This window comes from Aulonocara sp. 'chitande type north' Nkhata Bay, linkage group LG10 (assembly GCF_057382095.1).
Source record: "Aulonocara sp. 'chitande type north' Nkhata Bay isolate Kocher_YH1m ecotype deep benthic linkage group LG10, A_spYH_male_GT1.1, whole genome shotgun sequence".
Lineage (NCBI taxonomy): Eukaryota > Metazoa > Chordata > Actinopteri > Cichliformes > Cichlidae > Aulonocara > Aulonocara sp. 'chitande type north' Nkhata Bay.
Window position 1 is genome coordinate 14,984,430 of NC_141353.1, and position 25,695 is coordinate 15,010,124.

General features: G+C 40.5%; 3 protein-coding genes across 8 annotated transcripts in view; 1 reads left to right on the forward strand and 2 right to left on the reverse strand.

Moving 5' to 3' along the window:
• Nucleotides 1–6,894, forward strand: part of LOC147320477 (sodium/potassium/calcium exchanger 3) — a 41,191-nt gene extending 34,297 nt beyond the window's left edge. Inside the window, exon 17 of the mRNA XM_086308500.1 lies at nucleotides 41–6,894. Within this exon, the coding sequence (XP_086164626.1) occupies nucleotides 41–151 (111 nt within the window). The 3' untranslated portion in view covers nucleotides 152–6,894. The remainder of the gene's footprint in view (nucleotides 1–40) is intronic.
• Nucleotides 6,704–18,396, reverse strand: dpf2 (double PHD fingers 2). Of its 3 annotated transcripts, XM_086308502.1 has the most exons (13): nucleotides 18,280–18,396; nucleotides 15,501–15,661; nucleotides 14,931–15,038; nucleotides 14,053–14,231; nucleotides 13,864–13,956; nucleotides 13,702–13,780; nucleotides 13,197–13,238; nucleotides 12,006–12,029; nucleotides 11,328–11,465; nucleotides 11,079–11,210; nucleotides 10,880–10,992; nucleotides 10,706–10,787; nucleotides 6,704–9,252 (listed from the first exon to the last, which is right to left on the reverse strand). In XM_086308502.1, exons 1-13 carry the CDS (start codon nucleotides 18,309–18,311, stop codon nucleotides 9,170–9,172), a joined length of 1,266 nt encoding a protein of 421 aa, XP_086164628.1. In that variant the 5' UTR covers nucleotides 18,312–18,396; the 3' UTR covers nucleotides 6,704–9,169. The 3 variants fall into 3 exon arrangements, with proteins under 3 accessions (XP_086164628.1, XP_086164629.1, XP_086164630.1); XM_086308503.1 differs by lacking the exon at nucleotides 12,006–12,029; XM_086308504.1 differs by lacking the exons at nucleotides 12,006–12,029; nucleotides 13,197–13,238.
• Nucleotides 18,397–23,006: 4,610 nt separating this feature from the next.
• Nucleotides 23,007–25,695, reverse strand: part of sptbn2 (spectrin, beta, non-erythrocytic 2) — a 48,215-nt gene continuing 45,526 nt past the window's right edge. For all 4 annotated transcript variants that reach the window (XM_086308507.1, XM_086308505.1, XM_086308509.1 and 1 more), the window contains 4 exons: nucleotides 24,602–24,780; nucleotides 24,302–24,475; nucleotides 24,135–24,177; nucleotides 23,007–24,041 (listed from right to left, as the gene is read on the reverse strand). In XM_086308507.1, the coding sequence (XP_086164633.1) occupies nucleotides 23,829–24,041; nucleotides 24,135–24,177; nucleotides 24,302–24,475; nucleotides 24,602–24,780 (609 nt within the window). In that variant the 3' untranslated portion in view covers nucleotides 23,007–23,828. The remainder of the gene's footprint in view (nucleotides 24,042–24,134; nucleotides 24,178–24,301; nucleotides 24,476–24,601; nucleotides 24,781–25,695) is intronic.

The window sequence follows — 25,695 nt, forward strand, 5'->3', positions numbered from 1 at the left end:
CCCTGATCAGCATGTCTGCATGCTCCGCATCTGCTTGCAGGTGCTGAGTGTTCATCTGAACCACTGGAGACTGGACCGTCGGCTGGGTCTGGGTCTCATGTTTCTCTATGCCATCTTCCTGCTCTGCTCTATCCTCTTTGGGCAGATGTGAGGCTTACAGGTCAAAGGCCAACCCAACTCAGACGCCATGCTGAGTATCTACCTTTCTACCACACGTCCTCCTTCCTGAAGCCAAAAAAAGTGAAAAAAAGTGACGGCATTGATGTATTCCTCTTATTAATTCCTCTGCAACTCAGTGGGACTTGTTAGGGTGATACTGTACACATGCAACTACACAAAACGTTTTAGCTTTTTTTTTTTGTCCTTCTTGTACAGTGGAGTGTTTAAAAGCAGTCTTTCGGTATTAAATTGGGTGATCTAGCAGAAAATGTAGGAATGTGGCAGATGGAGGCAGCAGATCTGTTGGGCCTTTAGTGATATTTAAAAAAACACAAACAAGTTATGTAACTTAAAAGATGTTGAAGTGCTGTTGTTGCACAGTGGTGTGGTTATTTAATGGCCAATATTTTGATGATAATTGTACAGAGAACTGAGCTGAATTTTTGTTTTTCTGTGTAAGTATTACAGCAGCCACTCTGCTTTCCTTTCCTGCTAACGTGCAATTATAAAAGCTTTATGGTCGGTGCTAGACTGATGATTGGCTGTTCTGCTTTCAGGTGATGGATGAAGCTCATGATTAGGTCACGTGGCAGCTAAATTTGTCAGCTGTGGACTAATTTGCTAAATTACTTTAAAAAACATTTTAAATTGGTTTGGAGATGAGGTGCACCAAAGGCCTGGGTTCTGAAGCAAGTCCACCTTAAAAGGGATGTTTTCTTATCTGGCTTCAGTTATCCTAACATCAGAAAACCCAATAAATCTGACAAGGTTAACTCAGAAAAGTCAACCCAGGGTTTGTTTTTTTTTTAAATTAGCAATGACTGAGTTCATGTGAGAGGGACTGTGTTTGCAGATGACCAGTCGTAAACATGGACAAGAGTATTGACACTGTTGCCACATGATTTACAAAACTGTAATATTAAAAGAATATTAAAAGAAAAAAAACAATCAAATCAGATAAGGTCAGATTTAAAGAAGTGTACGTGTGACAGAAAGACAACCTTGCTCATTAAAACATAAAATGCTACATGAGTGTAAGCCATTTATAGCTAAATGCAAGATACTCAATCACTGCTCGATCATGAAGGTAGAAAGAGTCTACTATTACTCTGCGTTACTTTAAGGTGCTGGTTGCCTAAAAGAAAGTTCCTCTGGGGTTTAAGACAGTTTAAGTCCTTCAGTTGCAAACTAGTCATTGTTACATGTCTGAGAACAACACTGGCTCATCTCAGTGTAACACAAAGTCATTTAAACTTCTGGTCTGTTGCTCTGTCCAGTTAGGAATCACTGCGAATACATTTCACCTGCTTTGGTGCAAATGAAAGTGACAACAAGATGATGACCCCCAAAGAGCAGCTCTCTCTCCTGACTCTCTCCTGACTGATTTTTTATCTGGATTCGCCTTTTGCCAACTTCCTTGTCACAGTAGTTGCAGTTGCATTCAAGGTTTACGGGTTGTCCAGCTTCAGCAGGATGACACATCGTTTGATGCTTTTGTAAGGAAGGAAGTAGGCTGTTACATGAGAGAGAGAGCACTACAAAACTCATCAATCCTGCTGCAAGACTGCTGTCTTCTCCTGTATACAATGAGGAAGAAGAGTACTTCTAGAGCGCTGCAAATGACCTCCAATGGGTTACTCTTGCATGTTTCTGACCAAGCTGTCTGAAACAGGTGGCCCTGGTCTCCTTTAGTGGGACCTGTTCTCACAGACCAGCCCCATGTATAGCCTGAATGGGCTTCAGGTACCATCACATGCTAACACTACTAACAAGGAGTCTAGCAGAAAAGCGAAACTAGAAAAAACTAGAAAAAGCAAATCTAAAAAAGCCGTCATGGGGGGTAGCCATTCATCTCCACTGCACTTGTCACTTTCATTTGCACCAATGCAGATTCACGGTGGTTTATGTTTATGACTCTGTGTCATACTGGGGCGATTAAGTGTTCACTCATTTTATTTTCTCAAGCAGTGTATGAAAATAATTCAGTCCAGTTAGTAGGCTTTGCTGACTTGCTAATTTTACATAAGGACTAAGTACAAAAGTTAGCTATAGCTATATTAATAATTATAGAACAATGAAAAGGTTTAGATTTGTACAAGTTACTCCTGCTAAGAAGTGTAACTTCTTTACAAAGTGTAACTTTGTAACTATCTTTTACAAAGATAGTTATCGTTGTAAAACTAAAAACTCAAGCCCTTAATCCTGGATTATAGTCCAGGACTCGGAGTCATGAAATATCCGTTCATCTCTAATTTGAAATAAAATTAAAAAAAAAACAACCATAAACTCCAATATAACTTATAGCAAAGTATTAATCTCTTAAGCTCTTAGTACAGTTTTTTATGTCTGTATTTAGTCTGAAAATAAACTCAGAACTAAATCGGTCAAGAAAACGCAGAAAACACGTAAATACTTTTCTCTGAAATATAGAGGTGTATAAGTGCAACTTGTCAATGTGGAAATGCTGACAAACTGCCATTGATCTGGAGTTTTGGTTGGCGCACTCTGAGGGCATCTCTTCAAAAACTCTACTCTTAATGAGACTCCTGCAGGCACATTGAAAGGGCCAACAACCAATCACCTCCCCCCAGCTGATCCAGTCCAGCACCAACCAAGATTTATTTGGCGATACATGTTAGCAACCCTAAGAGCAGAAAAATCTGCAAATCTTTCCCATTTCTACTGGATAGATTTCAGATCGCACTGTTCTCCATTCATTTTAGAGCAATAGTAATACAGCAAATTTACATGTTCTACCCTTTTCATTTATTTAGATTTTCAGTGGTAATTCAGCCAAGCTAATGCATGACAACATCACTACCTAGCTGACTTCACCATTGCAACAAGGACAAATGGTTTCTGGGAGGGTTCGTTTTACTGACCTGTGTCTGATACTGAATCCACATATTTTCACGCAGGAATTCAGTATTTTTATTTTATTTCTGACTACAAAAATCAAAGCGGCTGAGAAAGGTTTACACAGCTTGGATGGAGGGCAAAAATAATGCATCAACAGTAAAAATCCTACTCTGCATACAGTACAGAAAAATGTCTTTATCATACGGAATAAGATATGTTTCTTTCCCCACAATAATAGGGAGAAAACCTCAATAATCAGGTGACCCCCCTCATATGAGCAAGGCCATGGCGATAGTGGGAAGGAAAAACTCCCTTTTATTAGGGAGGAACTTCCAGCAGAACCTGGTTCAGGGAGGGGCGGCCATCTGACCAGTGAGGGGGTAAGGGGGAGGGACACAGAACAATAAAGTCACCCTGGAAGAGATGCAGAGATTAATAACTACTGATTAAATGCCGAGTGGTGTGTAAGCACATAGAGAATGAAAAAAGGTGAGTCGGGATTAAAGACTCGGTGCATCATGGGAAGCCCCCCCAGCAGTCTAGGTGTATTGAATCATAACTAAGGGAGGCTTCAGGGTCATGTGATCCTATATGCTTTATCAAAAAAGGCAATTTTTAGGCCTAATGTTAAAAGTAGAGAAGGCGTCCAAACATAAGCAGGCAAATAAAAAAGAGGGAAACCACTGCAGTTTTGAATCTTACCAACAAGAAATAACTTTTCAATCACATCACAGGAGTTTCGCATCATATTGGCACAATTTAAGCTGGTCATTTCAAGTCATTTTGTCCGTGCTGCGAAGAGATTACGAATAGAGATTTTCGAATAGCCTCGTATTTTCTGAATGTAGCTGACGTTTGTGTGAAAATATTTACATGCATTCAAATGTAGCAGCTGGCACTGAGTTACAGCAGAGCACGTCAGACGAGAAAGTGGGTACTTTTTAGTCCTGCACCACAGGAAACCATACATGCGTCAGACTGTTTTTAGTACAGTCGAAATGAAATGCACAGTTTCACAATATTTTGAAAATTTTGCCTGATTCTAAGCACGTGTTGCTGCAGCTTACTGTAAGTAAAAAGAGTAGCAGTAGTACTACGTTTTGTTTTGGGGGGGGGGTTTTTTCGTTTTGAGGTCTTATTACTATGAAATCTAATATATATAAAAATATCAGTGTCACAGATTTTAATGACTTTATGTGCAGGTTACTAGTGAAACGTCACGTTTAGGTACGACTATCGATGTTTGTATTTCTTGTACGTTTTATGCGATCGTGTCACTTTGGTGGAACATTGTGCAGCAAAGCAGCCGATCAGGATAGACACAAAACAGCGCGCACACGCAGAGACGCGTCTGCTGTGTATTTATTGTGTCAAAAATCGCTTTGTGTTAAACAATATATACTCAGATACACAGTGTAATTGTTGGTTTCTGATGGACAAACTGTCCTCTTTCAGCTTGTTGTGTGAATTCAAATCTTAAATGTTCCAGCAAAGGGATCCAGGTGATTTTTTTTCTTCCTTCAAATGGCTGTACAATTATTATCTTTGTCTATTGGACAATACTTTTTACTGTTTTTAAATGTTAAATAATTTACATAGTTTTACAATAATGAATGTCCTACAGAGACTAGTTTTGTGGTGTTTTTAAATATATTTTTAAATACATGATGTAAAGTTAATTATGAGTTATTGTAATGGAAACGAATGCGCGCTCTGCCGGTGCGTTCAGTGACCTTTCTAAGGTGGTAATCTTTTGTTTCGTGGCTGATTCACTGACACGGCTGGACTTCACGTAAGAGAGCAAAGAAGACGACGCTCCTATTTACAGGTTTAAATTCAGTGAGAATTTTGAAATTTGTGAGCAGAAAACAGTGAATTTCTTTTATCTCTGCCAAGTTGTTTAGTTGGTTGTCTGCAGTGGAGGCAAATGAAGCTTATTTTTAATTAACTTTAATTGACTATTAGACTTTTTACTTTGACTTTTAACTAGTTAGGTGTGCATGATTTTGGATGATGACATTGTTTTTGTAATTATGCCTCTGTACGCGACCACGTCTGTAGACTTCAGCCAGCCATTGATTGCAAAGGGTTTTCATCCAAGTATTAAAAACAAACTTTCTATTTAAAATGTTGCTGTCCAAATCCTTTTAATATTTATAAACACAACTGTTGAAAACCCTGTTGAATCAAAGCCTAAAATCTGCGTTTTAATCACATCTAGACCGTTTTCACAGCACCACAGTGGATTTTACATCAGAGGTGAAATTACAAAAAGTGTCAATTATCCAAATGTTTATGGGCTTAACTGTATATTTCAGATCACAGCAACAGTCTTGCATGTTATCAAAGTCCGGTTTTAGATCGATTTGCTTTGATATTTTGTCAAATTAATGAGCAGGTTCCAAAGATGGTGGAGTGCAGTCGAGGTTCAGAGGTCTGTTTTTGTGCAGCACTCACAATGAAAGGGAAACGTTTACTCAATGCTGAAACTTTGTGTTTTTTTTTAAAAATAGAAATGAATCATCATAATAATTGCTGACATATTAAGCTGCTATTGCATATTCATTGGCCAACACTGGCGTTGTTCACTTTTGTTGGCATATCAGTAAATAATACGTCACTGGCCGACATTAACGTTAGAATTTTTGTGCAGTTCAAACTTTTAAAGTTAGTGTGTGAAGAGCCATGATGAAGATCTTTGTTCTTTTCACACAGGAGGGACAAATATGTAACTAAAACTCAGAAACAGGTGATATTTATAAGGGCAATGATTTGTTGTTTGTAATGTTTTCCAAACTCAATATCTTAATCCATTATTATTATTATTATTAAGATAGAAAAAGGTATAGGTAAGTCTTCATCTTAGAGCCACTACAGGCAAACAGAGATAAAATGTTGGGTGAAAATTTGCCTCATAAAGTGGCCAACCCCACAGTCTGAGTATCACTATACTTAAAGTTTGATTGCCAATATGAGCACAGAATATCAGGTAATGATTGCATTCAACTTTTTCCTATCATCTCCATCCTTCATCCATCAAAATTTGTTGTTTTGCCAGCAGTTTACTTAAAGCAGTGTGTGACACCAGAGTCTTTTTTCACTCCGCTGTAAGCTCCTGATACACACCTCATAATAAGCAGCGTCAGAACAGCTCGACTTGCTGCAGTACTTGTTGTGGTTTCACCACAAAAAAGCAAAATAAAAAAAAATTAAAAACAATGTTCTGGTTATTCTGCTGTGATGTTGGAAATAGAAGATATTTTAGGCTACAAATTTACTGCTATAGAGATTGTCTTGGATCATAGAAGACTGTTCTTGTATCTTGAGTGCAATAAAAAAAAAAGTGCAATAACAACTGATTTTCTTAACATTTCTTTTAAGAAGCAGTGATTTGCAAAATGATGAAGGTTCCACTTTACGTGGTCAGTCCCACTGGACGTCTAGAAGGGAAAAGGTTTAGTGTGGTGACCAGCGTCTAATGGAGGAAACCAGAAAGGAAACTGGGCAACGGCCAAACTTTTTGGCCACTTATTTAACTGAGAACTAAACTGAAGGTGAATTCTGGAGAAATGTTTAAGCTGAAATAAACACTAATGTCCTTTTCAACTCTCCCAGCTTCTATTACTTTTTCCCCATCCGTCACAGTGAATGTCACGATGTAAGAGGAGAAGAAATAACAGCAGACTATAGTGCTTAGTATTTTTATTTTCCTGAAGATAAATTTTCATACAATAAAACATTCCATCACAATCCAAATCAAAATCCACCCCATGAGAATTCCCCAACTATGTAAACCTATGACCTCGATTTAACCCTTTCATGCACAAATTATGGGAATTGTGCTAAAATATTTTCCTCTTTTTTTAAAAAATAAAATCTCACTGCCCACACATGTGGACACCATGCAACACAGGAATAAAGATGGGTACAAAGCCAGCGCTGGCAGCATACATGAAAGGGTTAAATATGTTATTACTATAGTTGAACGCGTCTCACCCAAAGCTGGAAGCAAGAAAACCCGAGTCTGATACTAAAATGACACAAGAGCCGACTGTGACAACAAAAGCCGAGCACGTGCTTCTTGTTTATGTCAGTTTAGTTTGGATGTTGGCTGCTTAACCGCTGAACGCCATTATCCTCTTAATCACATTATGGACTTTGCTTCTTGTTGTGCAGCTTTGGAGGAGAGCAGCTCAGTTCAGACCTGGATCACAGGATTAACTAGAAAGCAACTTCCGCTTGAGTCCCGAAATGTCCCACGCATCAGATATGCAAACATCACTGATGAATACAAAAACAAACACAAAAAGAAAAAAAAACAACAACAAAAAAAAAAAAAACAACCAGCAAAATATCCTAGTAGCCACCATCTCTCTAGATAAAACAGTAAGTTTAAAACATGATGAGAAAATAAACCAAGTTATACTTGTGTAATGCTTTAGTAATTGTTAGTTGGCTATTGAAACATGACAGCATGGTTAATTTATATTACACCACTTCCCAACTGAGACAACTACGGAGAAGACGAGTGCTGACAATTACTGAACATGCACTTGTTTAACTGTAAGATTATGCAGTTATTGAAGCAGATGCTGCAGCTGTCATGACTATTTATCCCTCAGTCTTTGTGCCATCTATCTACAGCATGTTTAAACCCTTTAAATACTGTTTCTGTGTGAGGTAAAGTTACTGCTTTTAGCAGTTCAGCCAGACTTCCTCTCACCTTGACACAGAAGGAAACCATTGCATAATCAAACTATGAAAGCAGTGACAGAAAGAGCCATCTCCCCACATTATACATATACATATTATAATCTCTTTTCTACAGTATGGAGCCATCCATAATTCTTGCCACAGTCCACTATCTGTAATAGCATTTTCTGATAAAGAACATTTACAGTATCGCACATTATCTCGCAACAGAGCCTAAACAGACTCAGCCATGAGTCCCTGTCATCCCTGCCTCCTTAAAAGGGCTCTTCTATTGCTTTTACATTGTCAGCAAGTGACCATAATTGAGGTCACATTGTCCTTAGGTTAAAGAAGAAAAAGGAAAAAAAAAAGAAGAAATCTAGTGGTGTCACAACAACAGAACGATGGATATGGTGCATCATCAGCAAACTGCTAGAACACAGCGATTATCCCTTTAATGGGGCTGATAATGCTAGCGGGATTTGTATTCGATTCGACTTTATCACATCTGTCTAACACAGGCCAGATGTGTGGCCCGGTGAGAGATTCAATATCAAGTTTGCTTTGGAGAAGAGCCGACAAGTTGTGTCAAAAAGGCCCCAATGCCAAATGAAACTAGCACATTAGTAGGTCTTTCAGCAGCTCTGAGTGCAGCACAAACACGAGTCCATCATTGGACTTCAGTCTAACTAACTAAAGTCCTTCAGCCTTTGGAGCCACCTTCGACGAGCAGTTTCTCTGCGTACCTTTATGTGGCCGCAGGCAGCGGATGACATGGAAAAATTATTTACAGTCTCAGCAAATCCCTTTGACTCTATCGAATGACCAGCCAAATACAGTTCAATAAAACAACACCTGGTGCTGGATGAAATGGGCTCTAAAACATATCATAACCATTCTGGCTCCAATTTGTGCACACTCAACACTAATATATATATATATATATATATATTTATACTATAGAAATATATAAATATTATAAAATGTCTTTTTTTTACACTATGAGTGAGCATTGGCATGCTATTTGATATCAATGAGCTCTATTTATGCTCTAATCATAAAATCAGTACACTGACAAGGTTTTAGCAACTTTGCATGTGTAAAAAAAACAAAACAACAAAATTAAAAAAAAAAAAAAAAAGCTGAACATGAAGGGATTATTTGGCTATTTATGCTTCTATCTGCGAACATGATTGGTGCTGAAATTGCTTATGTGGCAAGGTGGTGAAAATAAAAATCTGTGGGACTGAATCTGAGGTTGGAACTGTGTAACAGTCGTATCTGATGGTAACTGAAGCCAGTCTGGTAAAGGTATACCTCCCAATCCTTCCCTTTATCCATGTCCAGAACACACCCTCTCTCTGAGGTCAGCTTGTCGGGGAAGTCTGTCATCTTATCTTGAAGGGTAAATGACGCTGCTGCAGGACGGCTGGGTGATGAGTGCGGGCCAGAGCGGCCATCACGACGATGGGGCGTTCTGGTTTTGGTATATAGATGCCTTGTCTTTCAAAAGGTCCAGACATAGATGACAGCTCCAGCTTCCTGAGTACCCAAATAACAGAGAGAGGCAGTAAAATCTGATGTTAAACTGCATTTAAACAGGAGAACAGTAGAGGCCCCTAGATCAGTGGTCCCCAACCTTTTTTGTGCCACGGACCGGTTTATGTCAGACAATATTTTCACGCACTGACCTTTAAGGTGTCGCAGATAAATGCAACAAAATAAAACCAGTACCGATACCAAAAAAAAGAAAAAAAAGAAGAAGATTTATTGATAACACGTGAAAAGACCCAGGGAAACTTAATGATAAAAATGATAAATTTAAAAAAAAAAAAAAACCTTAAAAACCCTGAAAATCATAAATATCAAACCCGAGCCTCAACTCTCGCAGCCCGGTACCAAACGACCTGTGGACCGGCCCGGGGGTTGGGGACCGCTGTTCTACATGATTAATGAGAGAGCATGCACCGCTGATTCTCTAAAATGTTTTGGTACTGAATAAAATAATAAAATGTATTGTTTTTAAATTAAATAGTACCTTAATTACAAAAGACTTGCTGTTTTCTTTGTTTAATAACAATGAAGAAAAGCTCACAGAGACACAACAGCTAGCTTTTCAGAAGCTGCTGAGACAAAAACTTGATATAAAAGCAGATTTATTACAGCTTTGTCCGAAGGCTTTTGTCCAGGTTGTGTAAACTTGGCTCTCTATGTGCGTGACTGCGATTGCAGATATTTTATGTCCTTTTGCTCAACCTTAAAAAAAAAAAAATCAACTTTGTTGGATTTTTGCCATGTTCAGTTATTTAAAAATCAATACCAATTATCCATTACCTACTCCTACATAATGTTTGTGTAATCAAAGTAAACATCTGTCATGCTACCCTAAAGTAAACAATGCCCAGAGAGTGAGCTGCCTTGGCGGAGGTTTATGCTCTGAGTGCTGCTCGTTCTTGTACACACACACACACACACACACACACACACACACGTTCTAAATTGTAAATAAAAATAGAAAGCAATGATTTTCAAATCACATGAACTGTATACTTAACTGAAACTGAAACTGAAGCAGTCAACTATTATTGAACTGGGCTTCTACATTTCAGTAAGATTCACACATGAACTTTGGACATGTGTGATAATGAGAGAATCAGGATGTGACATTTTCCACAGCAGTCCCGTCTACATTTAGCACACAGCAGGAAATAATCCACGTTCGCATTACTGGAAATACCCTGTGTGGTAAATGCACTCTTCTATTCACACAATCCGACATCACGGAGTCATTTTGCACAACGCCGCTGACAGGTTAAAGACGAGCTCCTGTCCAGAATAAATGCCTCAGACATTTGTAATCTCACATTCACCACCTTTGCGTGACGTCTAGAAAATGCAGCTGCAGGTCATCTGTGAAAAGGGCTTCAGATTCATTCTTTTCTAGGAAGTAGTAAAAAAAAAAAAAAAAAAAAAAAAAAAAAAAGGGTGGACTTACCCTCTGGAGGTTCAGACATGGGGGGGTTGAGACAGTACATGTGATAGCCTCTATCACAGTCATCGCAGAACAGAAGCTGATCCTGGAAAACAAAAACACTCCAGTTCTCTGCACGAACAACCTAGATCTCACTTTAACCCAGAGACAAGCAAACAATCTCTAAAGACGACTCACATCATTCTCCGATGTGCCGCACATGTTGCAGCATTTGCACTCTATGCACTGCCAGCGGTACGTCTTGACGGCGGCCATCATTACAGGAGTGAACTGCAGGCAGGAGGGGTGGCCTGCGTCGAGAAAAGGGTTTAAACACGTTACATCTTTCCAAGAATACTTGCTGCGTGGCTTTTCTCATATCGCTACTCTTATTTACCTGAACGTCCACAGTCAGAGCAGGACACCAGCTCCTCTGATTGGCCGGTCTTGTGATTAGTTTTGGAGTCTCCCAGACAGAAATCACAGTAATTATTAGGCAACGCGAGCCCATCTGGACCTTTCTTTGGAGCTGCGTGGGAAGATGAAAACATGCAGGCCAATATCAGTGATCAGTTACACCGACGCTGTGACCTCAGATAATCAACTGACGACTCCTCCGAATCGACATTGCGCCGCTGTCGCTTACTTTTTGGCTCCTCGGGCAGCGACAGGGCGGGCTCGTTCATTTCCATGTCGTCTTTCTCCTCACCCTCCTCCTCGGCCAGGTGGGAGTGGGTGTAGTGGTAGCTCAGGCCAGGACGGTTCTTGTAGCGCTTCCCACAGACTGCCACCAAAACCACAAAATACGACATGTATGATATGAAAACAAAGAACAGACCAGTCAAATCAGGTGTTTCTACCACGTCAGTGGAGGAAGGTGAAGGTGACTCATGGAGAAAAGGACTATTCTTTACAGTGCTATCATGGGACATCTTAAAGCTGATGAGGATGGTGAAACCCTTCCTACTGTTCACATTATCATAATTAGCATCTTTAAAAGTATCTTAAGATGATCAAAGGACTCTTGCAGCAGTGTCCTACTTACAATGTAGCCTCATATCATGCACATATTTAACTGCTGTAACTGAAAAACAGTTACTTTGCAATTATTGATACAACTATTAGTATTTCTATTTTTTTTAACTGACACAATGCCTTTGACTATGTGAATAAAGGAAAAAATTAGACACAACATAGACTAGTGACACAGCGAGACAGAAAGCTACGACTCTCGTATGGTGGTTTCTCTCAATACATGTCAACAACTTCTCATGTGGTAAAGTGATGATGGGGGAGGGAGAAGAGAAATCAGTTAAGAACCCACCAGGTTCCTGATGTCTCCTGCTTTCTGTTGAGTATCAAAATTGGCACAATGACATGATAAACTGGCGGTGAAATAATAGGAAAGATGAACAACATGCTTTATTTATGTATTTATTTGTTTACTTGAGACAAGCTTCCTCTTTGCTCGAAATCTACAGTAAAGCACAATAATAAGACAGCATCTCGACCACTCCTGCTGCAGCTAATATGCTGGAACTGCTCTGATCTTGGCTTTAGCTTCTTCAGTTTAAGGGTCTTAGAAGCATTGACAGTGTTTTGACTCGAGACCTCACTGCACTGAAACAAAACTAAGAAACGCATGTCACCATTTTGCAAAACATCATGTTTCTGATTTGAACTGGTATTCTTTTAACAGTTGAGAAAGCCAGTGGGATTGTGCAAGGAGGATTTACTGACTTAAAGGAGAACAAAGATGCCACTGTGTGAAGCCGTTGTCACAGGGAGGGTGTGATGTTTGTCATAGCAGTCAAACACAGTACTTCTTCTTTCACTTCCACACTTTCTCTAATTTTCATTTCCTCAAAAGTCCAGCGATCCTAGGTCTTCGACTTTCGGGAAGCATCTAACCAAGAGGCTAACAACCAAACAGAAACTATTTTTTGTGTGGGTGGGGTTGGTGGGGGAGGGAGAAAACAAAATACTCCCCATAAAGTCAAGCAGACATTAAAGTGACTCAAAAATCAAGCGAACACATGGAACATGGAATGAGATTTTACAGGGTGCAGAGGTGGTGAAGAGGAGAAATGCAGTCAAAATTAACATAACACAGGGGGAAAAAACAGCACACGCACTCACAAAAGGGGAAGAAAACATCAGCAGCAGGATCTAGCTTCCAGCTTATCAAAATCTGTAGGAGGTTCAAGGCCAGATTGGGTGGAAAAAGTAACTTTTAAAGGCCACTGCTAATCTTCTGTAAGCTGAGATGACTCGTATATGTGGCTGATTACATGATTACAAACTACACTTTAGGTAAAGCATATAATAACAGGGCATTTACGCTCTCCAAATGTAGTTAATTACAATTCAGGACGATGTGTGTAACAGAACATTTAATTTATGAACTGAACTACACAAAGAGCAAATCTACTTGGTAACAGACAGAAAATAAAAACAGGCAGCAAAGACAAAAGACACGGCAGACTGGAGTGAAAAGGAATGAAGAGAAGTATACCTCTTTCAGAAGGTTTTGAAATATGCTTTTGTTTGAGAGTGTCTGAAAGAGAGAAGAGAAGAGAAGGAGAAGAGAAAGCACAGACAGAGACTCAGACCGACAGAGGATCAGTCAAGTCAGTCGGCAATGACCTACTGAGCACTGCAGCTCAAAGTGAAAAGGCTTCACAAAAGAGGAAAAAACAAAACACATCAAGCAGTCTGACAACACCAAAGAAGAGGAAGACTTTTTTTCTCTCCCTGCACATGGAAATACCTGTAAATTAAAGTATGACATCATAGTGGCAAAAATACAGATCGACTAGCTTTGTAAATATCAGATATAAGAAGTCTAACGAAGAACAGAGAAAAGATGGAACACATGAAAAGAAAAAGAAGAGGGTGAATTAAAATGTGATAGTTAATGAGGACTCGAGCTAATATAAACATTACAGCTATGAACACCTGCGGTGACCTTCTACTCGGAGCTGTATTCACATGCTCTACTCTCAGCCAACAGGACTCACTGTCACAGGCGTACGGCTTGTCTCGGTCCTCCAGTGCTGCCGTGTCCAGCTTCTTCCTGCTGCTGCCCACTCCTCGGCCCTGCGCACATTATTAGACTCAGACGGGCCCTTAAACACATGCTTGGGATCGAGAAACCGCATCGATCGACAGCCGTTATTTACCTTCCCTTTCCCTTTGCCTCTTCTTTTAGGCGTGTCTTCTTCATAGTCTTCATCGTCAAGGTCGTCCAGGAAGTCGTCAGGCTCGATGATTCTCTGTGTTGACAGGGATGAGGAAGGCATGACAATGGGGTGTATTATATTTCACTTTTCCATCTATAGCAGCTTTACTTCAAATCTCAAAACAAGAACCTTTCTGATCCGGGCGGCAGGGTTCAGGCCTCCGGTGTAATCACTCATGTTGGAATCCTCCTCAGATCCTCGGAGGTCTGCGGATGTCCTTTTGTCCAAGGAGTCCCCCTTCAGCAGGGCCTCCAGGCTGCTGCCATCCGATGACAACAGAGCATCCTTCTTCAGTCCTAAATCTAGCTCTATGAAATCAGGAAAGGCAAAACACAATATAATATACCTGAAAATGTTGGTGCCAGACATTTTAGTTGGTTAAAATAATTAGGGATATTCTAGTGAGGTAAAACCAGCCTATTTTGCAGCTCTGTGTAGTGGCAAACAAGATGATACGGTGAGCTATCAGCATGAAACAAGTTTCTGCACTGATCTAGAAAATGAGCCGTTGTGTGTACGCAATGTCAGAGTAAACTGCCTCAAAACCAGCCCTCTGAACAGCGTGTGACCACATTCTGCACAAGCATGAGGATGTTAAACCACAAGGACAGAAAACTGCTGGTGCTAGCACTGCTAATGTCAGCCGCACTCAGCAAACCAATCAGATATAAGGTGTAAGCTATGTTATGCGTGGCACAAAGAGCCACACATGTCAACGACATTCAAATACTTGTTTGCCCCGTGATTAGCATCAATTTTGAGTCTTTTCTGACTTTTAAACTAGTCGACATATCATGTTTTCTCCTGCTTAGTCAGCAGGAACAACACCAACACTGATACATACAACTGTAAGCACAGGTACAATTCAAGTTGGATTTAATTATTGATGGATATCTGTTACAAGATAGCACCACATGTTCATCCCCGCAAAGTCTTTGATATCCACCTTAAATGCTGACACACTAAAATAGGAGAATAAGCTAAGCTGCTCAGAGCTACTGTGCTACCTGATTTAACCGGAGGGAAGATAAGCCGGGGGTCTTCTGAAGGATGAGATCTTCGTTTCTTTCTCCACCTCCTGGCTGGGTAAGTGTACAGCTGTCCTGGAGCCATGCCTGAGGGAAGGCAGAACAGGAAGGCGTTCACAGTTATCAAACAGTTCTGACACACTGGCAGGGGAAAAAAAAATCCACAGGCTCCGTTTGAATTTTCTTAGACTGTCCTTTTCAGAATCGGTTATTTTCGCATTTAAACACGAGCAGGCACCACCTGGCTGCCAGGGAGTTGCATTAAGTACACAAGCTCTGTTTGTGATTTTAAACATGCATGCATGGTGTATTTAGTCCTTTGTTTTGAAGGCATTGAGGTTATTTGTAGCTCCTTCGAGAAATTCTGATAAACAGCGGAAATGATGATTCATCTTAATCACTTAATCACTCATCTTAATAACGAATGCTTCACAGCATCTGTGCAGCTTCCTCTGGATCACTTCTCTGCTGCTCATTTTGTCCAGCTCTTACAACTTTAAACGCCTTTAGCGCAGGTGAGCAGTTCGACGCTCACGTATGGTGTCTCACCTGGTCCCCTGTGTCTTTTCTCCATCCAGATATAACAGTTGCTCTGAGCCACGCCGGTCTGCGAGTCGAGGAACGGCATCCGAACGCTCCTCTCGGCGCACAGCCTGGCATTGTAGTTGTGACACTGCTCCATGGCATCTCTGTAGTACTGCTCTCCCAGCCTGATGAAACAAAACCAGAGGCAGATGCTGGTCATTAGGTCTATTATGGTTCCAAGACAGAAATCAGCAGCTGTTGCCGCTCCAAAACAAGTGCGGTCTCAGTTTATTTTAAAACTGCTTGTGTTTTTTTGCTCTGCTGCCTCCTACTAAGCAGTGTCTTTGTGCTTCAGACTAAATGTTTAGTGCAACAGCAGGTGCTCTTTTGTTGGTGCATCAACAACAACAACAACGAGCTTTGGTAGAAGCACAGGCAAAGCCAAGTGTTCAGTATTTATAGGGCGATTTATGGGGCGATCGTGGCTCAAGAGTTAGGAGTTCGCCTTGTAATCGGAAGGTTGCCGGTTCGAGCCCCGGCTCGGACAGTCTCGGTCGTTGTGTCCTTGGGCAAGACACTTCACCTGTTGCCTACTGGTGGTGGTCAGAGGGCCCGGTGGCGCCAGTGTCCGGCAGCCTCGCCTCTGTCAGTGCGCCCCAGGGTGGCTGTGGTTACAATGTAGCTTGCCATCACCAGTGTGCGAATGTGTGTGTGAATGGGTGGATGACTGGATATGTAAAGCGCTTTGGGGTCCTTAGGGACTAGTAAAGCGCTATATAAATACAGGCCATTTACCATTTATTTATAGCATAAATATACTGTTAGAGTGCTGCTTGCTTAATCCCTTTTAAAGAAGCTGAGGGCTGAAGCTACTCAAACTGAGACAGGAAGACATCTTACAATTCCCTCAAGCTATCAAGTGTCAAAGAAAAAAAAAAAGGGGGTGGTGGCACAAAGAACCTCGTGATGCAACAACTGCACCTCTCGAGGCTGTCAGGAACCCCCAGAGGGCAGCAGTTCAGTCCGGATGAGATAATAAACCATGTAATTGTGTTAAACCTTAAAGAAGCTTTTCATAGATTTCAATCTCCAGTTAAAGACTTCATTATTTAACTTGCTGTAAGGCCATAATAACATTGCAAAAAGCTGTCTGTGCTCTGTGGGGTCCAGCCAAAAATGAACACTTGCTTTTCTTTCCAGAGAAATCATTTCAGGCAGGGTGAATTAACTAGAAAGAAGCCGTCACAAATGCGTGAGAGCACACCAGATACACACATGGGTTGGCTAGTACTGACATATTCTTGTAGTGGCGTATATGTTGTCTGATTATTTATGTAAAAACGCTTCATCCCACAGCCCAGAGACACGTACCGAGAGGGTTTGGGTTAATTGGAGAGTCAAAATTTTACATGGGTACGAATGTGAGTGCGGTTTTCTGTCTTTCTGTGTTGGCCCTGCATCTCCCCCTATGGTAGCTGGGATAGGGTCCAGCCCTAATTGTGACCATGATAAGAATAAGCAGAAGAAAATGGATTTATGAAAGACACACCACAGAAATGAAGCAATACTCAGAGCGGCAGAGTGGCTCTGGTTTTATTATGTGTAGAGTGATGCTGATTGATGTGCATTATTCTTGCAAAGGGAAAAAATTAAACAGTGATTGAGTTGCAAAAAAATATATATTCATATAGCCCCATTTCACCAGTGTTATCTCAAAGGCTCTTCACATGATACGGTAAAGAGCTTCATATATTATGAAGAGAAAGCCAATGGAAAGGGAACTAAATCTCCCTTCACCAGGAATAAACTTCTGATGGAGGAGGCTCTTTGGGTTGGATGAGGGGACAGAAATAAAAAAAAAGAAATCAGGTGAATATATTTCTGTCAATGTAACTATAGCATAGTGCATACATAAAGGATACCAGCTCATTCAAACCAGCACATCTAGCATGTAAACAACAGTTCATTTATATGTTTTTGACAGCACAGACTTGGTTTCAAGATTACATCAGCTTTCATTCTTTGTCAGTATTATTTCACAAGGAAATTAAGTTTGGAAGCAAATTAAAATATTTTGATGTGTGTCGGGTAAGTTTTATATGTTTGTGCTGCCACAGTTATCGCAGGTAGAGGTACGACGTACGCGTGTGTACGCTGGCGTGTGACATTAACCCCGAATCGGGCTGTACGGCTACACGATGTAAGACGACGGAAATGGAAGCACGTTAGAGCACAATACAGTGTTCTGGTCTTTGAAACGTTAAACTTTATAAGCAGTTCTTTTATGTGAATCGGAAACACCGGCTATGGCTCCGGGCTCTCGAGTTCAAATCTTCAGCGAGGGATTTTCATTCATTTTAAACTAGTCGCTCCAGCCGCTCCAGCCACTCCAGCCTTCGCTAACGACGTTAGGCACAATTACACTCTCTTTAGCTTGTTAGCGTGACACCTAGCTGCCATACTCAACTGACGTTAGCACCACAGCGTCCGTTTGGTCACAAAAACACAAGTGGCCGCCACACCGCTAAAAATACACGAAGGATTAAATGAACACAAGTTCGTCTACATTGACTCGTGATCCATGTTTCAGAAACGTCAGCTGCGTGTCTGCTAACTTACACTTCCATTCCAGGATGTGAACAGACACGACGCTCCGACGCCTCTGGCTAACCTTACTAAGTCAGCTGGAATGCTGCTAAGCTAACTAACGACAGCGGGTGTACGATAGTACAGGCGTTACAATGTGATGGCTGTGTGTGTCACCTGCACACATGTAAGGTAAGTAGAAAAGTCCAACACTTACAGTTTGACAACATTCTCAACAACAGCTGCCATCTTGCTTCGATACACTGGGAAAGTGGCTGCCGGGTAATGTGTGCCCTCTGTCAGGACTTGTAGGCAGATGGTGGAGTAAGGTGAAACACATTGCCCCCTACTGCTGGCCCCGTGCCATTGCAAGGGGTTTTATTATTCCAAGCTGCAAATCATGTTAGTAATGTTTTAAATTACTTACAAAGCTTCCAGTGCACAAAATGTAGTTCAGTGTTCTTTATACACTCATCAGGCACTTTATTAGGTACACCTTCATTCAAATATCTAAACAGCTAGTCACATGGCAGCAACTCAATGCATTAAGGCATTTAGAAATGGTCAAGACAGCCAGCAGAAGTTCAATCTAAACATCAGAATGGGCAAGAAAAGTGATTTAGGTGATGCTGAATGTGGCAGGCAACTAGGTTTACTGGGAGTGGTCCAAAAAGGAGAAAATATTCAATGAGTGGCAGTTCTCTAGGCAAAAATGCCTTGTAGATCCTGGTGAGTGGTCAGAGGTGACTAGCCAGACTGACAGGATAGCAACAGCAACTCAATTAACCACTCACTGCAAACTAGCTATGCAGAAGAGCATCTCCGAGTGTCAAATCTTGAAGCAGATTGGCTGCAGCAGCAGAAAATCACACAGGTTTTTTTTCTAAGAACAGGAAACTGAGGTTAACAATTTGCACAAACTTGTCAATGTCGTATGAGTCTTGATTTCTGTTTTCATTTAGATGATAGGGTCAGAACTTGGCCTAAACAACATGAAACATGATTGTGTCAACTGCAAACTGAGCATCATCTAAACACCACAACCTATTTGAGTATTGTTGCTGACCATGTCCATCCCTTTATGTGTACTAGTCTTCTATCGGCTGCTTGCAGCAGGATAAAACACCACGTCATGAAGCTCAAGTCATCTCAAACTGTACTCACAAGGCTTCCACACCCACCAGATGTAAATCCAAGAGAGCCTTTGGGATGTGGAGGAATAGGAGATTTACAACATGTATGTTCAGCTGACAAATCTGCAGCAGCTGTGTGATGATATGTCAACATGGACCAAAAACTCTGAGAAATAAGAATTAGCCTTGGAGGTGAATGGCGTGACATGTGTAGCAGCGAGGTTTAAGATCTGCTGGAAGAGCAGAGTACAGTCTGCTTTCACTCCAACATTAACATTTATTCAAAGCAGTTATGTGGGGGGAGGCTGTGTGATAAAAGTGACGGTCAGTTTTCATATTTCATAGAAGCAAAAGGTCACAAAAGACCAGATAGCAATTGTGCTTTTGCCATAATTATACTGGTGAAATCACTTTAACATGCTCATGGCTCAGTACCAGAACTATATCAAATAATTTTGTCTACAGGAAACAAAGCCACACCTAGGGTGGCTGAGTGGTTAGCACCATCACCACACAGCAACAAGGTTCCTTATTTAAACCCTGGTCGGGGAATTTGCATGATCTTTCTGTGCCTACGTGGAGTTCCTCTGGGTACTCTGGCTTCCTCCCACAGTCCCACAGTCAGTTTAACGCATGATTCTAATGTGAATAACATACTTAAAGTGTAGCAGATGAAGTACTGTATGAATATACAATTTTTATTCCTTAAACTCAGCCTACAAGCACAATCTGTCTAAACAACCTGCAGTCATTGAAAAAGAAGGTTTTCACAGGACTCCGTGCATCTTCAGTGAAGCATTATATTTGCAGAAAGTTGGAAAAAAGGATACAAAATATTTCTGATGGCCTCTGTGTTCATCTATTCACATTAAAACTCATTTCCTATAAAAGAATGAAATTCAAGTCTCTAACTCAAAGGTAACAGCAAAACAGCTGCAGACAACTTGATGTTCATGTGTCTACTGAAAGAAATAACACTGAATAAGACACTGCAATCCCCCAAAGCTTGTTATGAAGCAGTCTATAGCCAGAAGCGTTGGAGATGGTCAATTGATACAATGAGGAAAAGCAGCTGCACGACATGTCTGGTGGAGGTTTTTGCTGCTAAAGCAAGATCTGTGAGTTGCTAAATAAAGACGTCATGCATGCAGAACTGTGAATGATAATCCTACATGTTCAATAAAGACAAAAAAAAGGCATAAGTGAGTTTAGTCAGAGTGTGTTGTGACAAAACAATCAAACATTCAACTCACAGGCGCTAACAGAAAAGAATGTCTTTTTTTTCTTAACATAAAAGATTCAACAGCATCACGTTCTTGATTAAACCATGTTTTATTATTCCTAATATTAGATGTAGATACACAAGTCAACAAACATTATCTTCAATTTGTAATGAAAATGCTCCACAGCACACTGACATCGTGTGGAAAGGTCTGATATCACAGACACGTACCTGAAAATGGACAGCAGTTATACTTTTTGCAATAAGTTGCATTAGTAACAGTAGTAGTAATAGGAACAACAGTAGCAATAATGATAATAATAGCAATTAATAATAGTAGTGGTATTAACAGCTCTGAATTACAGAGGAAGGAACAGACATTCGTCAAAAGAAATGAAGGTAGGTGGACAGGCTGCGAGACAGACCACTGGATGAAAAAATGCAAGCTCCCACTAGACAGCAAAGATCCTGCCTTCTTCTAAAAAAGGAAGCTCAAATTGTCACCAGTCTGTTTTCAATCATGTGTAATACTTAACAAGTTGGTTTTCTGCTTCATTAAGTACTCCATCGTTACAAATACTCTTAGAATCAAAACGTAACTCTTTGACATCAATAACACATACTTCTCATGTTCTGGTCAAAGCTCACCAGTAGCACAATGTTATTTTAAAAGGATGCCATTTGCAACATCAAATCACAGCCAGCTAAGGACGTTTCCACAAGACTGGTTTGCCAGGGTCACTCTGCATTAAATATACAGGGCAGTATCAATACGTGAGTGTGTGAAAGAGAGAGAGAGAGAGCTTGTGTACAGTATGTCAAGTATGAGAAATATTTTTGCTTCACATGACCAATTTGGCCAAACTGGTTTGAATCATTCACATTCAAATGAGCTGATAAGAAAATACACTGTGTGACCTTTGAACTTGGATCGCCTAATATCTGATGGAAACTGTTCACAGCAGTTATCGCTGGAAGGGGAAGGACTCCTTTATTCAAAACTGTGCACAATGTCTGCAAACTCCACTGGCTCGCTTATGTATGCAATGACCTTTTTTCACCTGGATCCCACATTGTAGTTCAGACTGAAACTAACTGGGAGCTCCACCATACACTCAGGAATGCAAACTCTTACAGTTAAAGAGACGAGGCAGGTTTGATAAATCTGGACCGCGTGCTGTTAACTGAACCCAGACTTGTTGCGGCATTCCTATGAACTGACCACTCTTTTATGGAACTGTATACCCATCCAAGCACTAATCAGCTTTAATAAGCTACTTTCAATATCAGTGCAACACAAATAGTTACTTGCAGCTCGTTTGCTTTTATGGGACTCCGTCAGATGTTTGTTTGTTAAACCGTTGCTGAATCTTTGCTGTTATAAGCAGTTAATTCATGCTTGGTAAGTAACTGACTACACCAACCAATTAATATGAAGGCAGAATGTCAGGTTGTAGTGTCTACATTCACAATATACTATAAATGCCATCTTCATTTGAAATGTACAATATGTGAGGAGACTAGCAAACCTAACACCTATCATTTGTTTACATAATCCATAGTAGGTCGCCATTTGATTTATTTTCACCGCCAACTGATTATTACTTGCTCTCCAATTATCAAGTCCAATGTATGTGTATATTAACACATGTAGATGGCATAGATTGGACACTTGGAAGTATAAATCTAGTTGAAATCATGCCACATATTCAAGAGTGCACGGCTGATCAAAGAGAGTTGAGGGCATTCTTCTATTTCTGGGGTTGGTGCCAAATCAATCCACTGACATACATGAGGTCATTGCCACAGGTCACTTTTTAAACAAACTTTCGTATCTTTTTATAAAACTTCCTTGACAACTCAATCGTTTGGTGAGTAAAAAAAAAAAAAAAAAGTGGGTTTAGTGTATTTGTAGTGGGTTCAAGTAAGGCTCAGGCTCATATCTCTTTGTTGTAAAGCACACAGCGCATTCCTCAGTGCCTATCCAGTGTCACCTTCACGCACCTCACTTCACCGGTAAAGCCATCTGTCAACCCTCCTTTTGTCCTGCTCAGGTCCCTGTGCTTCAGTTTTTTATCTATACACACTGCCCCCGTGCCTTCACATCAGTAGGTGGAGAACGGAAATAGATATCAGATGACTAAAACAAATAACAAATTGTCTCGAAGATCATCGTTAGTGATGTCAGCTGAAGATATTTTCAAACCAAAAGAAAAGCACAGCTCTGGGAAATCATTCCAGTGATATTAATTTCTGTTTCTGCCCGGTTTACCGATTCTGAGTACCGAAAAGCAGCATCCATCTGGCCACGCTTGATCCGAAAAAACATAAACATGCAAAGTCCACAGCACCACAACTCACACAAACGCACCCACACACACACACACACACACATGCACACGCTAGAAAACTAATCTTCTCTGCTTTGTACAGAAAAAAGAAAGAAAGTTGAAAATCAAGCAGAAAAGATCACTCAAAAAGAAAGAATCAAATACAGGCAAAATTAGAGATAAAAAAAATAGTAAAACCACTTATTAAATATATATATTATTTTTCCAAGGAAAATTGTGATCACTTACTGCACACTGCTAAAATTCAATGAGCTTTATTTTCCTGTCAGAACACCTCATAAACTGTCATTCCTAAAAATAAAAAAAAAGGAAAAAAGAAAACAAAGAAAACAAAAAGATATAGTACATACAAGGGCAAGCTGACATTCTCCACAAAACCAAATTTGCTTCTCTCAACAACATAAATCAAGATTATCTACCATCAAATTAGTCTTTGTCAAGCCAGCAACTGAAAAAGATAAATAGTAATAATGATATCAATAATATTGAGATTAATAACATCAATACCAAGAACAGAAGAAGAGATGTAATGTGATCCTTTCTAATAGAGAGCAGTTAAAACTGGGCAAATGAATCAAAATGCAGCAGAGTGGAAAACCATCATCTTTTTTTTTGTTTTTTTGTTTTTTAGAGAAACAGTATCACAACAGGGTTAGCTAATCAAGACTCACTGAAGAGCAAATATTCCTACAGAGGAGGATCCGGTTCGCTAGACTGGAACTGTCTCTCTGCTAATGACATCCACCCCCGGTTCTGACTCACACTAATGACCTCTGTTGGTCAAAACAGGGTGAGGGCTCTGATTGTTGGGTGCAGTTAAAGTGAGATGTGGACTGGATGAGTAATAAAATAAGTGACACATAAAACCAGCAAAGAGGGAGAGAATAAAAGAGAAAAAAAAAAACTTTTCTCAGCTACATGACGCAGCTGTTAACAGATTCCTCGGGGCTTGCACAGAGAGCAGTGTGTTTGTATGACCTGTTTGTACTTTCCTTTATATCTGCCTCAGTTTTTTGAAATTTTGACAAATTTAGTTCCCATCCATGATTTTACAAATGTTTTATTTCTTCTTGCCGAAGAAGCTGAACCTCTTCTCGCGATCCTTCTCTTTCCCATCCTTGTTGCGCATGGTAACGCCTCCAGCTTCACCCGAGCTGGGCGAGATGGGCGGCATCGTCATGGCACGGCTGAGGGGCCGTGGAGCTCCAGGCGAGTCTCCTGATCCTTTTGGAATGGAGCTAAGGATGGACTGGATCCAGGAGCTCATCTCCGCCTTTCAACACACAAAAGAGGCTGGTTATGTTTTATATTCCCCTAAATGTGTTTTAATGATTTGAGCAATATAAACCTGTTATGTACATCTCACCTCATCCTTTGCTTGGAACAGGTACTCTTTCCCATCCCCTAACCTGCAGTCACAGGGTTGAAAGGGTCAACACTTAGTCAGGGGTAAATTTAACGTCTATTACACCAATCTTACTATTTCACCGTGGCCTTTAACTTTCAGACACTTCATGCTGTCCGTCTTCTCACCTGAGCTTGAATACGTGTTTCCTTTTCTTATAGTCATGGGCTATTTCACACACAGCCTCTCCCAAGCTGATGGGAACTTCTCCGTGGTATGGAATGCCGTTGCTAGCACTCTTGCCGTCTTTATAGAAACCAAGACTTCCTTTTCGTAGGACACAATACACATTCTGCCAGGACCTGCGGGAACAAATGAACAGGATAAAAGTTAAACTGTTCTACATACAGATTGATATCGCTAACTAAAGCCACGTCAGCATTTCTTTCTCTTTGCACGTGAACAAATCTTCTTATAGCAACGCTCACCTGGTAGCTGCCTTTTTGATGTGAGACTCCATCTCCTGTTTTCGACAGAGCATCCCCTCCATGGTCTCTGGCTCCGAGTCTGCCGCGCCTCTGCTCGGTAAAGTGGCAGACGGATCGACGCGAGACGATGCCAGTCCGCTGTCTCTGCCCGGTCCGTTCACTGACTCAGACTCTGAGCCCTGTGGTTAAAACCAGGACATGAATGGTGGTGAGGGGGGCAGAAAAAAAAACCACAGCTGGATGGAAGTGGTGATTAGCAAAGCAGCCATTCACAGCCATACACGAAAAAGCTATGATGACGTCTGCTTTGACAGCACTGTATGATTACCTGAGATAACAGCATAGCGAGGGTTCAGGAGGTCTACATAATCACACAGCATTCTGACATTGCACAGACTCTTACTGGTAAAACACACAATTAAAATAACCAAACATACAGGAAACAGGCATGCTACACTAAACTAGATTTTAAATTAATTTAAACTGCTCCAAAGAGACCCGAAATCCAACTTGTGAATACATTTAAATATTATTCTAATGCTAATCTCAGCTTCTTCAGTCAAATAAAAAATATAAATAAATAGTCCTACACTATTGCTCAATTACAGTTCACCTCTAAGACTGGAGATGTTGAGATCTTAGAGATACTGCAGCTTAAGTGTTGTGGCTTTAATTGATCTTATAAACCTTAAAAAACATCCACAGACAACAGGATTTTGCTTCTAGTACTGCGACTATAGTACAAAACGGAAACTCAGGGCACCTTTTGTGTCACGTACTTTTCTACAAAGGATTCTCACGTGACTCCATCAAAAGACTGACACTCAAAGGCGACTCACACACATGGATAAAGACTAAAACAAACTACATATAAATTAGCTTTGAACAGCTACATTTATCACCACATTTACTTTGGGCTCCACATTTACAGTCACTCCTGTCCTGGTCAATATGAGCACATATAAATATATAACTGCATATTTGATCCATGAAAATAGTGTGTTCATGAATCTGCATCATGCCTTTAAACAGCGATGGGGCTCGTTAATGATAGCTGTAGCTCATGAATAAATAAAGCGATGGTTGCATCTGTG